The 18,575-nt window shown below is 35.9% G+C and overlaps 1 protein-coding gene across 8 annotated transcripts in view; it reads left to right on the plus strand.

The window, feature by feature from the left end:
* UCHL3 (ubiquitin C-terminal hydrolase L3) overlaps window positions 1-18,575 on the plus strand; it is a 58,267-nt gene that overhangs the window by 25,519 nt on the left and 14,173 nt on the right. For 4 of the 8 annotated variants that reach the window (XM_065533328.1, XM_065533329.1, XM_065533327.1 and 1 more), the window contains exon 6: window positions 16,530-16,721. The exons of the other annotated variants lie outside the window; for them this stretch is intronic. In XM_065533328.1, the coding sequence (XP_065389400.1) occupies window positions 16,530-16,721 (192 nt within the window). The remainder of the gene's footprint in view (window positions 1-16,529; window positions 16,722-18,575) is intronic. 8 annotated transcript variants of the gene reach the window in all.

Raw genomic sequence — 18,575 nt, forward strand, 5'->3', positions numbered from 1 at the left:
ACTTTGGGAAGCTGAGGTGGGCGGATCACGAGGTCGGGAGATCGAGACCATCCTGGCTAACACGGTGAAACCCCGTCTCTACTAAAAATACAAAAAAATTAGCCAGGCATGGTGGCACACTCCTGTAGTCCCGCTACTCGGGAGGCTGAGGCAAGAGAATAGTGTGAAGCTGGGAGGCAGAGCTTGCAGTGAGCCGAGATCGTGCCACTGCACTCCAGCCTGGGTGACAGAGCAAAACTCTGTCTCAAAAATAAAAAAAAAACAAAACAAAAAAGTCACTTTTAAGAGAAGCCTTCTTTCATCACTGTTAATTAGGTTCTTCTGTCTTATTTTCTGTCATAAAATCCTGTTTATTGTCTTCCTGGCACTTTAAAATAGTCAATAATAAGTTATTTCTTCCTTGTGTATATATGTTTATTCTGCTAACTAGAATGTAAGTCCCATGATGGAATAGGCCTTGTTTGTGTGTTCACTTTGAATCCCCAAGACAAACTGGACATATATAGGCATGTTTAAGAATCACATAGTTTGAAGGTAAGAGCATAGGATATAGGTTTGTATACTGACTCCACTGCTTATTAGCTTAGGCAGGACACTTTCTTCAGCACAAAATAGAAATAATGGCATTTACCTTATGGGATTGTTGTGAAAATTAATGAGTTGATTATATAAACTGCTTAGAATAGTACCTGGCATTTAATGGGCATTCAATAAATAGTAGGCAGTAATTTTGTTTACTGGCATCCAGTAAAATGAATCTGAATGGCAGAAGATGAGGCTGAAGTAATAGAGTGAAGCCATATCGGGGGGGGGGGGGCTTGGATTTTATAGACTGAGAACCACCAAAGATGGTACATTTACTTTTCAGCCTATTGAGTTTAAGGTGAGTTTTTTTGGGTCATATGTGTAGGAGTCTAGAGCTCAGGCGAGATATCCAGTCTTCAGTATTTGGGTACTAGTTAGAACCCTGAGAATTCTACAGAGGGAGAATAGCGGTAGACCAACAATAAATCCTTGGGGCATGTAGGTGTTGAAGGAGTGGGTAGAAGAAGAGGAGCCAATAATAATATAGTGTAATAACAAGTAGAATCATCACTGGCATCATTGGTACTCTCTGTCAGAAAGTTTTCATGGGAATGGAGGAGGCAGGAGCCTTATTGCATGCTGAGATTTGTAGACTAAATGAGAAATCTGTAAGTTGAGTCACCAAAATACAGTAGTCTTTTCAGAAGATTGGCCATAGCATACTGCTCTAGAGTAGTTGTTTACTTACGTACATTTCTCCATCCCACTGTGATTGTCTGGTAGATCGGCTAATACAGAAATCTGAATAGTAGCCCCACCTCACTTATGCTTCATTAACTTACACTGAAAGGTATTGCTTTCATCTTTCACTTAAGAGTAAAAACAAAAGAACAATAGGATATGAGGAAACAATGAGGAAATTAAATTATTAGTGGCAAAGAGTGTTTTCTTTTTTTCCATTGATTTTCACTTGCTACAACCACCATTTTATGCTTTGTTCTGGATAGAATAAAATAGTGTTATTAGAGTTGCATCTTTTGGGTAGTGCTACAGAAGTTTGATACCTGTCATTTAATTCCAGTACCAGCCTTATGAGGTATTACCATTGTCCTCTTGTCCCCCTTCTTTAGATGAAGCAATTGAGGCACAGAAGGTTTTAGTTACTTTCCCCAAGGTCACGTATCTACTAAGTGGTAGAGCTAGAATTTGAGCTCAAACTGTCCGGCTGCAGAATCTAGTCCTAGTTCCTCTGTCTTCCTCCTGTCACCCCTACCTTCAAACAAACCCACCCTCCCTCCCTCCCACCCTCCCTCCCTCCCTCCCTTCCTTCCTTCCTTCCTTCTTTTCTTTCTTTTCTTTCTTGACATAGTCTTGCTCTGTCACCCAGGCTGGAGTGCAGTGGCACGATCTCAGCTCACTGCAATCTCTGCCTCCCAGGTTCAAGTGATTCCCCTGCCTCAGCCCCCCCAGTAGCTGGGACTACAGGTGTGTGCCACCACGCCTGGCTAGTTTTTATATTTTTAGTAGAGACGCGGTTTTGCCATGTTGGCTAGGCTGATCTTGAGCTCCTGGCTTCAGGTAATTTGCCTACCTTGGCCTCCCAAAGTGCTGGGATTACAGGTATGAGCCACCGTGCCCGGCCAAACACTTTCAATAAAAGTTTGACAGCTAATTTTGTAGCAGTTTTGTTAAGACCAGTGTTTTGTATTAGGCTTAATGTGACTATTTATATCCTAGCTTGAGATAGGAAACAGATTGTCTGAGAAATAGTAAATTGATAGCTTTTCAGTTACTCCTGAATTTTATTTCTTTTTTAATTTTTTCTTTACTATTATTATTTTTTGATATGAAGTCTCGCTCTGTCGTCCAGGCTGGAGTGCAGTGGCGCAATCTCTGCTCACTGCAACCTCAGCATCCCAGGTTCAAGCAATTCTCCTGCCTCAGCCTCCCAAGTAGCTGGGACTACAGGCACATGCCACCATGCCCGGCTAATTTTTTGTATTTTTAATAGAGATGGGGTTTCACAGTGTTAGCCAGGATGGTCTCGATCTCCTGACCTTGTGCCTCAGCCTCCCAAGTAGCTGGGACTACAGGTGCATGCCACCACACCCAGCTAATTTTTTGTATTTTTAGTAGAGACAGGGTTTCACAGTGTTAGCCAGGATGGTCTCGTTCTCCTGACCTCGTGATCCACTCGCCTCGCCTCCCAAAGTGCTGGGATTACAGGCGTGAGCCACTGCACCTGGCCCTGAATTTTATTTCTTTAAAGTGAGTTCATGGTTGAGTTTTGAAGCACTGTGTTACAAAAATTAATAATAGACATATAAAGCTAAGCTTTCAATTGACTAATGTATCGGTCATGTGTGTTATGGTAATGTGCAGCCCTAAACGAAATATGGTTGAAAGTTCTACTAGAAAAATAGTTACTGATTTTAAAATTAATATAACCTGATACATGCATGACCAGTTAAGAAATTTAAAAATGAATGTATACAGTTGGCCTGCTGTAATGGTGGATTCCTTATTTGTGGATTCAACCAACCACTTAATGGAAATATTTGAGGCTGGGCAGGGTAGCTCATGCCTGTAATCCCAGCACTTTGGGAGGCCAAGAAGGGAGGATCGCTTGAGGCCAGGAGTTTGAGACCAGCCTGGGCAACATAGTGAGACCCTGTATGTACAAAAAAATTATTCAGGTGTGGTGGCATGCACCCGTAGTTCCAGCTACTCTGTAGTCCCAGCTACTTGGGAGGCTGAGGTGGGAGGATGGCTTCAGCTCAGGAGGTCAAGACTGCAGTGAGCTGTGATCATGCTGCTGCACTCCAGCCTGGGTGACAGAGACCTTGTCTCAGACAAAAAGGAGAAAAAATATTTGAAAAAACAAGATGGTTGTGTCTGTACTGAATAGATACAGACTTTCTTCTTGTCATTATTCTCTAAACAATATAGTATAACAATAATTTATATAACATTTACATTGTATTAGGTATTACAAGTAATCTAGAAATGATTTAGAATATACAGGAGGAGGTACATAGGTTATATGCAGATACTACACTATTTTATACAAGGCTTGTGAGTGTCCGTGGATTTTGGTATCTTCAGGGGGTCCTGAGACCAATAGTCCATGGATATCAAGGGATGACTGTGTATTCACTGCAACTAAGACCTTTCAGAATAACTGTAGAATAATAAGATTGGCAGGAAGTTCCAACTTGATATGGTTTGGGCTTCCACTGAAGTGTCTAGTAGATTAGAAGATCTCCTTATTTTAAGGCTTTTCTACTCACAGAAGATTCTAATAAGTGTTTTTAAAAGTGTGAAGAAATATCAGTGATGTACAAGTGGAAACAGCCTGCAAGTCAAATGTGAAGGCAAGAAACAAAAATCCAAAAGGGTATTTTATGTGCCTTCAGACCCTACTTTTACTTCATTGACACTTAACTAAAAAGTAATTCCTAACATTTGTGATTTGTCCACATTAATTTAGGAGCCAACCCAGATATGGGTAGATTGCCTGATGATTTATTGTTTAACTTTTTGTAAAAAGAGTAAGTTTGTTGTACTGCCCAGAACACCCCATGTAAATTAATAGTAATAATGAAAAATAACAGCAGTATTGTTTTCTGTTTTTAAATAAACATACCAGGATGGAAAAAATAGCAAAAGACACTTTTAGCATCTATGTATATTTGCTACCATTCTTTTTTTAGTACATTTTAAGAACAGTTGAGATCAAGCAATTTTGTTTGACTTTTTTCTTAACATATTACCGTGAACATTTTTTTGTTTCATCAAAATTTCCTCATAAAAAAACCTTTGCTACTGTATACTATCATGTGAGTAAACCACAATTTATTTTTCATTTCCTTAACTTTTGATGTTTAGATTATTTTTAGTGTTTCAAGTTAAAAATGTAACTTAATTGAATATCCCTGTTTAAGTATTCTTTTGGGTTCTTTCTTTAAGGTAGTTTCTTGTAGGTGGGATTACTGATTCAAAGGGATGAACATTTTTATGATTCTTGTTAAATAATATGAAGTTGTTTTTCTTTCATTTGTTCAACCAGATAACCTGTCTGAGCATCTACTGTACTAGGCACTGTGCTTAGAATTGTACATACAAAGATAAGTGAGACATAATTTGTGTCTTCAAAGATCTTTTACTTCAGTGGTGACTGCAGCTTTGAAAATTGTCCTTGCCAGTATTGAATTCTATTTCTAAATTTTTGCTTATTTAATAGGGGTAAATAGCATGTTTGATTGCTAATGATATTTAAAAGATGTTTAGTAAAAGTTTATGAAGTTAATTTGAATCATAAAATAAAATTATAATTAATTTACAATGAAATATTAATATGTAATCTATTTTGGTTAGTGTTGTTGACCTGTAAAAGCGGGATTATTTGACCACTGGGGTAAGCAGTGAATAATTTCTGATTTCAAGTATGTCGTCATAAATATATATACATAATTAAAGATACATGTATGTGTTTCTGTGGGTGTGCATATTTTTAATTTAAGAAAATCCTCTGTTTAGAATCTACTTGGCTTTTTTGGCCCAGCCAGTATAGACTGTCAGTGGTAGTAAATAGGATAAAGTTTCATCTTCATTAGATGTATATGTATAGTTGCATGGCTTCATTTTACTCTGAAGTATAGTTTTTAGTTATTTTTATTATTTTGGGATTCCAAAGAGATAACAGAAACCATTCCAATAAGCCAAAAATGATTTGCACACAAATTAAGGTGCTCACATATTTATTTCCCTCTTTTTGGAATTTATTTCCTTCTTCCTTCACCTTGAAAGAATCTGAGGATATTAGGAAGAAGCTTAGTTCTTAAATAATACAAAATTTAAGTTGCTGGTTATCTTGTAAGAATCAGGCGGAAACAATACACGTATCATGCAGTTCAAGATGTAGAGTCCAGTTTTGTCAAAAGTCTGAAACTGCAACTTTCTGATCTTTGTTTTTCTTTACTTTTTATACCTCATTTTCTTTATTTCAACATGACTTAATCTTTTGGAGGCAATTTTATTTTATTTTATTTTTAAAACCAAAAATGCTCTGGGACTCTCTAGCTTGCCTCTGTCTCTCTTCTATCTTTTTTTGTTTCTTCTGAACATTCCCTGAATAGAGGCATTCCCTTTCCCCTTTTCTCTCCCTCCCTCTGTCCTTTCCTTCTTTTTTCCTCTCCATTTCTCTCCTTTCCTAACCCCTTCTTTCTTCTTTGCTGATCTCAGAATTCTAGAAATGGAGATATTAAATTATTACTTATTTTAAAGGAAAATTCTTAGACCAAACTTACCAGTTTACCCTTCCAGATCTGACTAGATGAGACTCGTCTAAGAATGCTTTCAGCAATAAAAATAGAATTGATGTTGTGTTTGGTGATGGTGAAAGTTTTCTGTTAGTTTTGTTTTATATCACAGCTTTCCAGAATAGAGGGTAATGTTAGGATATAAGATTTTTTTCATTTGTAATAAAGGAGAACTTTATTTGGGGCTACTCTCAAATTGTAAAGAAAATAATTTCCGGGAATTAGTTTGAACAGTTTAACAATGGTAAGTTTAGGTTTAATGTAACATCTAGATGTACAGGTATTGTATTAATAGATATTTCTAACATGGAGAATTATAAAGTGAAGGGAGAAAACATAATTGTTAAACCAGTCAGGGAAAAAAGTCTATTTAGAATATCTTGATGTCTGTGGGCATCTTGATTTATTAGGTGAGCAAAATGAAGAAACTTACCATTATCCAGATTTTCCATGGAATATGTAGTGGTATTTTGTGTATTTTGATATCTATCCCATATTTAACTTGTGACTTCTTTGCCAACCGAACATGGATACACTGTAGGAAACTTTGCATCTTTTGCATGGATCTGGTTTTAATTTCCTTTTTAAAATTTGAACCTTAAATTTGCTGTAATCCAATGTATTACATACACTGAAATTTACTAAAAAATCTACAGAAATTCATTTAGAATTAATTTATAATTTTGATTTTAAACTCAAAGTTATACATGTATGTGTTCTCATGCATGCACACACACATGTCCTTACACATATGTGTACACACATTTATAATCTAATTTTCATAGCATTTGGCAGCTCTAGAGATGTTCCCAATTATTTTCTTTTCCCTGTGCCATATTTTAGACTCAGTGGTCTTGTCCTCTCCCCCTCCCTCTCCTCAAAATTGTTTGAGGTGCTCACCAGCTTTCAAGTATTCTCACCTTCTTAATTCTTACTCCTTTTGAAAGTATGTCTGCCATATTATTATAATGATGGGTACCATTTTCTGAATTCATGTTATGGGTTAGGCTAACTAAGTGCTGTATGTACCCTAGTTTGATCCTCTCAACTCCATAAGATAACTGTTACCCCATTTTGCAGATGGGAAATCTAAGAAGTTGCTAGTATATTCAAGGTCACACAGCTAGTGGGTACTTCCATGCTCTTAAGGCAACAAAACATGTAGGTAAATCAAATTGCTCAAACTAAATAAAATGAGGAATTTAGAATTTAAATTTTTGTTTTTGCCTTAAAAGCAAGGCTATTCACAGCTAGTAATTTAATGCAAACATGCAATAAGTTACAAATAGTCATTCAGAGTTGTGCCAAATACTTTGTTCTTTTGTGCCTTTAACATCTAAGTCAGTTCTTACTCAACACTAGATTTTTTTTTCTTTTAACAAGAAATCTTACCCATAAACCAGCCACATTCTTTTGGTAATCATGTTATGTACATTTTAGAAAACAGTAATTATTTTAACTATCTACCCGCTAATGATCCCTTCATGTTCAAGAAATTACATGGTTATAAGGATATTTTTCGTAATAACAGTATGTCAATTTAAATGAGAAAATGCCTTGGCTGTAAACCAAAACCCACTTACTTTATTTTAGAATTTTAACATAATTTAGATTTAAGCACTTACAGTACCCACCAAACCAAACTCTTTCTTTCTTTCTTCCTTTTTTTTTTTTTTTTTATTTGCTTTGAGACAGGTTCCTATTCTCTTGCTCAGGCTGCAGTGCAGTGGCTTGATCTCCTGGGCTCAAACCATCCTTCTACCTCAGCCTTCCAAGTTGCTGAGACCACAGGCATGTACCATCACACCTGGCTAATTTTTTTATTTTTATTTTTAGTAGTGATGGGGTCTCCCTATGCTACCCAGGCTGGTCTTGAACTCCTGGACTCAAGTGATCCTTCTGCCCTGGCCTCCCAAAGTATTGGGATTACGGGTGTGAGCCACTAGCAAAACACTTGACTTCTTAATAGAGGAGTATTCTTAGGCAGATCCTCTGCTTTCTTTGATTTTTTTTTTTTTTAAAAGTCTGGATCATTTCTTTTTAGCCTTTACAGCATTTCGAATACATTGGTTATTTTATTTAAAAGTTTAAAGAGTAATTTATTCATTTTTTTCCGTATTAAAAAGTGCATGCACACTAACTGTGAAGGAAAAGTAATTTGGCCTTTGAGGACCTAGGTGGTGATGGTTGTTGTTGTTTTTTTTGTGTGTTTTTTTTGTTTTTTTTTGTTTTTTTTTTTTTGAGACGGAGTCTCGCTCTGTCACCCAGGCTGGAGTGCGGTGGCCAGATCTCTGCTCACTGCAAGCTCCGCCTCCCGGGTTCACGCCATTCTCCTGGCTCAGCCTCCCGAGTAGCTTGGTTGTTGTTTTTTGAACTAGTTTTAAGTTTGACAACTAGAAGGTAGATTTGAATTATATTCAGGAATTCAGATAGAAATAGTAATAGATGTGCCTTTATGAATCAGTCAAATTAGTTGACAGTTGATGGACAGTGGCTTTGTATGCAATGGAAAATACTGAAATTGGAGCTGGGAGTCATGAGTCTGCCTCTGGCTTTCACACTCACTAGTTATGTGGCTTTGGGCAAGTCAAGTAGGTCCTCGTGCTTCTGAAAAACCCAAAACTGTCATGGTTATGGTCTGTATTCTCATAGCTCACTTTCTCTGTGTGTGTAAGTGAATGTGTGTGTGTGTGTGTGTGTGTGTGTTTAAACTCAGAGGGTTTCAATCAGAAGTAATGCTTAAACATCTCATGCAACAATTACTTATTAAATATCTTAGCATTCTTCCTGAAGAGTAAAACATTTAATCCGCTTTTCAAAATTCCTCGGGTTTCTGAAAAGCCTAGACTAGGTTTTTTTGAACTATAATCAAGAGATGAATTTATATTCCTGTAAAGTGGTATATGTACGTCACAGTATACTGTTGCAGTGCTCACACAGTCAACAGTGAGGGCACAGGTTCACTGTTAATGTCCTGGCAAACACTGGTGGTGTTAATAGTTTTAATGAAATAAATAATTGTTAGTGATTTTGGACTCTTCACCAGAATGAAAAAACCGAGGAAGTTGAGTTCTTTATTCAGACTCTCTAAAAAGTGAACTCTCTTTAAGACTCTTATGAAATATTCAAAAATAAACTGTAGACATTTAATCTTTTCCAATTAGTGTGGAAGACAATATGAAAAATTAGCCATCTAGCTCAAGATTCAGCTCACAGTTTACATTTTCATATTTGAAAGCAGAGCTAAAAATTAGGTTGCTTAAACAATTGCATTAACTGTTAATATTATGAAGATTTTAAAGTTGGTGTATGTGTCTTTAATCTTTGTAATTCTAGGAGGAAAGCCTATGAATTTTAGGTTTCCATAATAGCACACTTTATTTCAAAGTCCTTCCATCTCTTGAAATGTTATTGCTTGAAAGTCTTTTTCTGAATTAGATCAACTCTTTGAAATTGCAAATATATATGATGTACACTGTGTTGTCTGTATTATGAATTATCTCTGGAAATTATACAGTTGAAGATAATATGTGTATAGTGTAAATTATACAGTTGAAGATAATATGTGTATAGTGTGTTCATTTAGCATTAGGAGGTAAAAATAAATATGACCAGAGTAAAAATTTAGAGTTACTGGTTCTAATGTTTAACATTTTGGCATGCTTGTTAGAAACAATCTTTAGTAAGCTATCACAGGAGCAGTAAGGTAGACAAGAGCTTTGCCTGCCCCCAAGCCTTACAAAGTGGTTAAACAATTACAATATATTGATGTGCTATCCTATTTTGAATGTTATAAAACATTAGCCACATACAAACACATACACACAAGCTTTGATGTATGGGACTCATTTAACAGAGTGTACTTTCAGACTCATTATCGTTTTCTTCTTCCTTCCTCTGTTATGTAAGTTTTTATTAGAAAGCCTGATGATCAAAAAGAAGACTAAAATTACTAGTGTGATAACATTTGGGGAAAAATTATTCTTTATCTTTAAAATAGAAATAATCATAATATGTACCTTATAGGATTATTGTGAAGATCTGTAGCATCTATCGTTTAGAACATCTGGTAAAAGATAGTAAGCACTTGATGTTAGCTATTATGGTTGTTGTTTTATAACATCATTTTGGATACCAATATTATTACTGTTGACTGATGCATATATAGATACTTGTGTGCACATTTTCACTAAAGCATAATTGTAGAAAACCAGAAACAATCTAAAGGTGCAGTGTTACATTTATGGTACATCTATTTAAGGAATAATATGTTGCCATGAAAAATGATGTAGGCCAGGCATGGTGACTCATGCCTGTAATCCCAGCACTTTGGGAGGCTGAGGTGGGCGGATCATGAGATCAGGAGATTGAGACCATCCTGGCTGACATGGTGAAACCCCGTCTCTACTAAAAATACAAAAAAATTAGCTGGGCATGGTGGCATGTGCCTGTAGTCCCAGCTACTTGGGAGACTGAGGCAGGAGAATGGCTTGAACCTGGGAGGTGGAGCTTGCAGTGAGCTGAGATGGTGTGCCACCGCACTCCAGCTTGGGCGATAGATCAAGACTCCGTGGAAGAAGAAGAAGGAGGAGGAGGAGGAGGAGGAAGAGGAGGAGGAGGAGGGAGGGAGGGAGGGAGGGAGGGAGGGGAAGGGGGAGAATGATGTAGAGATATACTTACTGAGATGAATAGAAGAAGAAGAAGGAGAAGGAGAAGAAAAATGATGTAGAGATACACTTACTGAGATGAATAGAAGCCCAAAATTTATGGGTAATGAAACAAAATAGCTAAAAATTTTAACAAATTGCTTAAGGTCACAAGTAGGCTACCATAAGACTATAAAATCCCTGTAAACAGCCCTGAAGGGTGAGCTTGTATCTACTCTCTGCAGACCTCAATGGGTGCTCATGAGATTAAGTGGGGACAAGATGTGAATCTTTAAGTGCAGGCCTAGGGGAGGAGAGCAGCTGCTGCTGTGGGAAAGGCACCAAGCCTGGATTCTTCTCCCCTATAGAACAAAGTCTAAAGACCCTCAGACAGAAAACCTTTCCTGGGGAAGGGAAGAGATAAAACCACCCCTTTTGTGGGAGGGGCAGGTTCTTCTACCACTGGAGGAAAGGACCCCTGAGAAAGTCTTGGCCTTGATATCCAGGGACAGAGGCTGATATAGAACAATAAAGAATGCCTCCACATACCCACCATTAGACTAGCAAGCACCAAGAAACAGGTCTCAAATGTGTGGGGATGGGTCAATAATATGGAGAGAGACTTTCTCTGAGGCATACCCCGTGAGCAAAAACCTAAAGCTGAGGGTGGAACAAGAGCAATGAAAAAGAAAACATCCTACAACCCAACTCCCACTCTAAGCCCAAGGTTGTGCCAGATGAATTTTAAACCAATGGTATTCTCAGGGTAATCATAGTAACAGTAAAACCCAAACAGTTAAACTCTTGACTAGGTTGGCTTATCCCCATGCACTAAGTCATAGCAGAAGATGAGACATGCCCATTTTTAGGTATACATATTATTTATCTATACTCCTAGAAAAGTGTATGGCTTTTAACCAAAAATCATGAGAAAAAGCATTCAGCAGAGTTAGACTCAGATATGATCTAGATGTCAAACTATCAGACAGAAAATTTAAAATACTTAAAGGCTCAAGAGGAAAAGAGGAAAACATGTTCCATCACATGGGTAGTATCAGCAGAATTGGAAACTATTAACATAAGAAAGAATCAAATGGAAATGCCAGTAATGAAAAACACAGTACTAGAGATGAAGAATGCCATTAACAGATTCACCAGTAGACTCAACAAAGTTGACAAAAGAATTGGTGACTGTGAAGATAAATCACTGGAAATTACCCAAACTTACCCACAAAGGGGAAAAAGTAGTGGAAAAGAGGGGGAGAAAAACCACACAAAACAAACAGTGCATCCAAACGCTGTGGGACAATTTCAAGTGATGTAATATGTGAAAGTGGAATCCCAGAAGGAGAAGAGAGATGGAAAGATATGATGGGGGTGGGAGTGGGTGAGGGGTGGGGCCTTGAGACAAAAAGTATTTGAAGGGTAATGGCAACTATTTTCCAAAAGTAATTAAAGACGTCAAACCACAGCTTCAGGAATCTCAGAGACACTAGATAGGATGAATACCTTTATCCTCCAAAAAAACAAACACACACATATAACCACTGAGACACATTAAAATTCAAAAATAAATGGAAAGTGTTGCTGAAGAACAAAGATAAATGGAAAATGTTCAAGGCAGCCACATGATAAAGACAGAGTAGATACTAAGAATTCATGAGAATTACAGCAGACTCCTTACTAGAAGTTATGCAAGCCAGAAAAGAATGATATTTTTAGAAAGCTAAGAGTTCAATGGAACAAAAATATATTTTAACAATAAAAACTTTGAGACAAACAAAAACTGAGAGAGCTCATCACCAGCTTACTTGCACTATAAGAAATGTAAAGGAATTTCATTATGCTGAAACAGTACAATGCCAGATGGAAACTTGGAGCTATACAAAGATTTGGGAAGCACTGAAAATGGAACAAATGAAGGTAAATATAAAATAAATTTTATTCTTGTTTTAAATTTCTCTAGAAGATGATAAGGATTACTAAATCAAAGATAGCAACTATGTACTGTAAATTTATAGCACATATAAAATAAGACAATAGCACAAAGGAAGGGAGGGAGAAATTGGGATAATACTGTTGTGAGGTTCTTATACTATATATGTTGTGGTGTAATACTATTTGAAGGTACTCCATAACTAAAGGTATATCTTGTAAATCCTGGGGCAATTACTGCAAAGCTTAAAAAGTATAAACAAGAAGCCCACAGTACAGATAAAATGGAATGATAGCAATAATGCAAAAAGCAGAAAAGTAACAGACCAGATGGAAAAAATAAAGAACTGACAATGTAGATTTAAATCCAGCCATATAAAACATCACATGAAGTTAATGAAATGTCAATATAAAGACTCAAATGTCTATAAACCCTCAAATTGAAAGAAAGACCAGTTTGGTAAAAAAGCAAGACACAATTATAGGCTGTTTACAAGAAAGTCACTTTAAAAAACGTAAGAAGGTGACAATCAAAAGGATGGGAAAAGATGAACAATACAAACACTAATCAAAAGAAAGCCACAGTAGTTATATTGACATGAAGTTAAGTAGACTTCAGAACAAGGAATATTTTCAGTGATGAAGAAGGACATTATGTAAGGATAAAGAGGTTACCTCACCAAGAAGACATAGCATACACATAACAAAGTATGTGTATGCAGCTAACAGTTAGAACCTCTAAATGTATGAGGCAAACACTGTTAGAACTGAAGAGAGAAATGGACAAATTCACAATTATAGATGAAGATGTCAGCACTCAGAATGAATAAAACAAATACAGAACATTAGTAAAAAATTGAAGATTTCAGCAACATTGTCAAACAACTGGACCCTTTTGATATTTGTGGAACACTTCAGAAATTTGAAACAGAATAGTTGAATATACAGTCTTCTCAAGTGCACATGAAATAGTTACCAGGATAGACCATATTCTGGATTAGAAAATCAACTTTAAATTTTTTAAAAAAATTTAAATTATACAAAGAATGTTTTCTATTCATAGTGGAGTTAAACTACAAATCAACAACAGACAAATACCTGGAAAATCCCCCAAATATTTAGATATTAAATAGTACACTTCTGAATAACTCATGGATCAAAGAGGATTTCACAAGAGAAATTAGAAAACATTTTGAATTGACTAAAAAGAAGTATACCAAAATTGACAGGATACAGCTAATGCAGGGGTTGGAGAGAAATCTATAGCATTAAATGCTTATAGTAGAAAAAAAAAAAAAAACGGGTTAGGGAAACTATAGTATTACATGCTTATAGTAGAAAAGGGAAATGGCTTCAAGTCAGAGATCTACGTTTTTACCTTAAGGTAGCAAAAGAAGAGCAGGTTAAATCCGAAGTGCGTTTAAAAGGTAGAAATAACAAAGATAAAAGCAGAAGTCAATGAAATTCATTACTGTAGTAGAAGTCCTAGCCAATATAGTAGGGCAAGTAAAGGAAATAAAGGAAATATTGTTTAAAGAGGGAGAAGTAAAGCAGTCTCTAGTCACAGAGAGCATGACTTTTTAAATAGAAAATGATTTGTTGAAAAATGGAGAAGGGCTTGATGCTTAAAATATAAAAGATAATGTTCCAGGTTAAAAGATACTAAGGAGACATGATGAATAAATTTAATATCTGTGCTTAGATTAGATCCTGGGGGAAAATGCTGTAAATTACACAACTAGATAACTGGCAAAATTAAAATATGGGAGATGAGGAGAAAGTATTATATCAATATAAAATTTTGAGGGTGATAACTGCACTGATATTAATGTTAGATAATTCCCTTAGTCCTAGGAAATACTGAAGAATTTAGGATTAACGGGCCATGATGTATGTAACTTATCTTCAAATGATTCAGGAAAAAAAGTTATGTAGAAAAAGGTAAAGAGATAATAAAGCAAATGAAGGTAAAATGTCATAGTCAAAATCTAGGTGTTTCCTGTATTATGCTTGTTTTTGTAACTGTAAATTTGAAATTTTTTTTTAAAAAAAGTTTTCAAAAAGGTTCTTCAAAAATGACAAAAGAAGAGGGTCATCATACTTGAAGGTGGAAATCACATTTCTCACAGGTGTGTTTGGAGTAAGCAACCTTAAGGGATGAGGTAATGTCTTTGCCTCCGGAACAAAGAGCCTGTTTGCTTACTGCTTGCTGTAAACCAGTGGTTTCCCCAGCTCAGTGTTCCTCTCCTGTAACGCAGCCTTCTCTTTTGCAGCCATCCACCCTAGCTATGTCTGTTGTTCTCATGTGAATTGGCACAAACGTATTGATGATCATGCTCCTTGCTGTGCTATGAGTAATAAAGTTTTTTTTTTTTTTTTTCTCTGACCCAGGCGTCTCATGCCTTTTGCCAATACCCATGAAAAAGTAAGAGGCTAACTTATTAAATTGAAAGAATAAACTCAAATTTCAGACCTGACACATTACTCTTCTAAACATGTCTTCCTTATTTCTATTTCTGTTCTTTTTCTCACATTGAATTCTTTGCCAAGAATATTTTCCTATTTCACCCATCCCAACTTTATATATTCTTTCACTGTACAACTCTGGTTTAGTAATATTACTAATTTCTGATTAAATTATGTCTGTGAGAGGAGACACTATCATATACACTTTTGTTCCCATGTAGAACCAAGTATAGAATTCATTTATGTATTTTTGATTGACTGATGCTTATTATGAGCAGCTAAAATGTTCGAACATATTTTTTAAACCCCCATCAAAACGATAGCTTTTTTTTAAGGTTAGTATATTGTTTATTTAGATTGAGAATACTAAGTAGGATTAGAGAATTTTCAGAGTTGAAAAGAGTTTTAAAAATCATTCGGAAAGTAAAACTCATTTTCCTTAAGAGAAATCTATTATGGTTGTTATGGTTAGCAAAATCTATTATCACCAAGTGAGGATTTATATTACCATTCTTTTTATTTCTTCTCACTATGATTATAGTGATTGTAATTTTGTCATACTCCCTCAAATTTTTTATTTTATATACTGGTGTTATTAATCGAATGTGACAATTATGAAATCATTTGGATTACTACTATTATGTTATATCCTTGTATATTTTGTAGAAAACTCTTGGCTAGATTTGCCTTTTGTGGTACAATAGTGTTCGAAAAGGTGATTCCCAAAATACCCTAACATTATCAGAATGGTTTCTCTCCTTAACACTATCTGTTCCATTTAGCAATAACATATTTTTCTTGGTCACTTCGGCTATACACCACAGTGATTAAGATCACTGGACTCTAGAACCTGATTTCCTGGGTTTGAATCCCAGTTCTGTTACCTGCTGGCAATGTGACCTTAGTTATGTTACTTAACCCATTTGTGCTCTGATTCCTCACTTGTATAACAGGAATAGTTGTGCTTGTGGGTTATTGGGAGGTTAAATGAACTGATATATGTTAAGTCCTTAAAAAGCACCTGACATAAAAAAGATGTGTATTTTATTTAATGATATCGTTTCCTAAAAGATAGCTAAGAGGCCATGATGTTTTCCATGTAACGTATCAGCCTAAGTAGGAGGATAGTTTATTCAGGTCGTCAGCTTTGGAGGGATTAATTTCACTCTTGTTTATATTTTAAAGTTGTTTTTTTTTTTTCTTCTTGGAGCTTATTCCTTTTAAGGAATTCTTTTTTAGCAATGCCTATCACCATACAGTTTTCTTCTACCCATTATTCTTTGTACATTTTATATGCATTACCTAGTTTTTGTGTGTGTGTTACTTTTTAAAAACAATTTGATGTAATAATTTTAGTGGCTTTTAAGTATTTCCATGAGTCTGTGCTATGCAAATGAGGCTATGTGAATATTTCCAATGTACACTTATAGAACTATGGCATATAACCTGATACTTGGTTATATATTTCCACTTTACCTGCTTTTAACCAATATTCATATATGATCCTTTGCTAGATTATGGTTATTAAAACTAGTAGACCATATGAATTACAAGCATGACCAGACGTTGCTTTTAAGAATAAATGATCACCCAGTAACGTGGTCTAAGTAAAATATTCTCTTTTTTAATTATGTAGTCCTCCTCGCCATCCTCATCACAGCCTCATTCTAGCCACTGCAGAACGAAGGCCTCATCATTGTGTCACCATGCATCCCTGCCCTGGGTCAAACGTTACCATGTAGGCCCTGCAAAGGCTACCAGTCCATCTCTCCGTCTTCGTCGCTGGCGACCCTTCTTACGCCTACCATCTTTGGGTCTCCATTCTGTTGTAAGTTTAGTCAATCTTCCATCTCTTCTCCAGTGACAAGGGCTGTCCTTTTTTTTTTTTTTTTTTTCCTTAAACAACTTCAGTCTTCAGAGTGCTTTTCTCTTGGTTCACTCAACCATTAGCTTTTTTCTCCCCCAATAAGATTGCAAGCACACCTCTATGCTTTGCAGTCTAGCTTGACTTTTGCCAGTGCCTGCAACATCCATCTTTCCACTCCATATCCTGCCAACATAGTGGCGCCTGCGTTTTGATGAGTACTGATCCATGTTCGTGATAATGTTGAAGTCTAGTTAATTGTTAAAGTGAATATGGGTTCTCTTACCCTTCAGCTTTCTGAAATCATTTAGTTGACTCAGGTCAACAAATGCTGTGTACCTTCTGAGTTCTTTGCCAGCTATTACTTTTTTTTTTTTTTTTTTTTTTTTAATGTTTCTGAGCATGACTTTAGTCTCTTGCCATGCTCTGGGATTACTTTGCTTACTCTATTCTCAACCTAAATCCTTCATGGTGTAGGGTGTTTCATCTAAGCTATTATTTTATTCCCTGAGGTGGCTCAGGTACTTGGTTTAATCTTGATCTGATCTTTCCTGCCTATTCAATTTCTAAAGATCTTTTCCAAGTAGGAAATGAAGATTTCCTCCTTGTGTATTGATGTAAGCTTCCCACAAATTTATGATTTCTCTTTTATAGGCTAATGATATCCACAAACTATTAAAAATACATTTTTCTTATAATCTTACTAATTATCTTAAGTGTCGAGACCGATGATGGAATTCTAGCTATGATACACTACAGAATTAAGCAACTATAGCTCTTGTCTTTCTAATGTTTTGGACTACTAAAGGCAATGACTGTGGTTTAGCAGAGCCTCCCTAGAAATGCAGTATCTTAAAACTTTGGTGTGTGCCATACATTTATAAGAAATTTGACATTTCTATAAATCGTGATGGCTTTTGAAGCCAGAGGAGGAAGTCTGACTACACATACATTTCATGCTTAAGAACAATTAAAAGTCAATGTCAAGCATTCTTTCCTTCCCCTTACTTACCCTTCTAGTGCTGTACTCAAACCGTGAAGTGGTATCTTTCCTTAAATATTTGCTTCCACCAAATACCAGTATGATCATCAAATACTTCTCCATTTGTACTGAGTATCAACAAACTGGCATCTCTCTCTTTCTGTTTCACTATCCTCATTGGGTCATGACATTCTTCATTTTTATTCATTCATCCATTTGATATTTGTTGCTTCTCTACCGTGCCATATGCCATTTGGCACAGTGAGAGATACAAGGTGAATTAGATGACCAGGGTAGAATCCTAAAGGTGTAAATTCTGACATGAGCACAATTGATCTAATTCTAATGTGAATTATTTCTTTTCTACTTAAAAATGTTCCAAATATAAATGAACATATAAAATTTGGCATTTCCTGTTTTATATGCTTTTATATAATGTTGATCTTGGCTCCATATTAATTCCGTTGCCTTATAGCTTTGAATATTTTCATAGCATAGTAGTAAATAACATGGATTCTAGAAGCACACTGCCTGGGTTTGAATCCATATTCTACCACTTACTAGCTATATGACCTAGAGCATGTTACTTAATGCTTCTGTGCCTCAGTTTTCCCGAGAGTAAGATGGGCATAATCATATTATGTACCTTATTGGGTTTATACAGGTTGAGTATGTCTTATCCAAAATGCTTGGGATGAGAAGTGTTTTGGATTTTGGTTGGATTATTTATATTAGACTTACCTGGTTGAGTATCTCAAGCCAGAAAATTTGAAATCCACAATGCTGCAGTTAGCATTTCCTTTGAACATCCTGTTGGTGCTCAAAAAGTTTGGAGT

The sequence above is a fragment of the Macaca fascicularis genome, chromosome 17 (genome assembly GCF_037993035.2).
Source record: "Macaca fascicularis isolate 582-1 chromosome 17, T2T-MFA8v1.1".
Taxonomy (NCBI): Eukaryota; Metazoa; Chordata; class Mammalia; order Primates; family Cercopithecidae; genus Macaca; species Macaca fascicularis.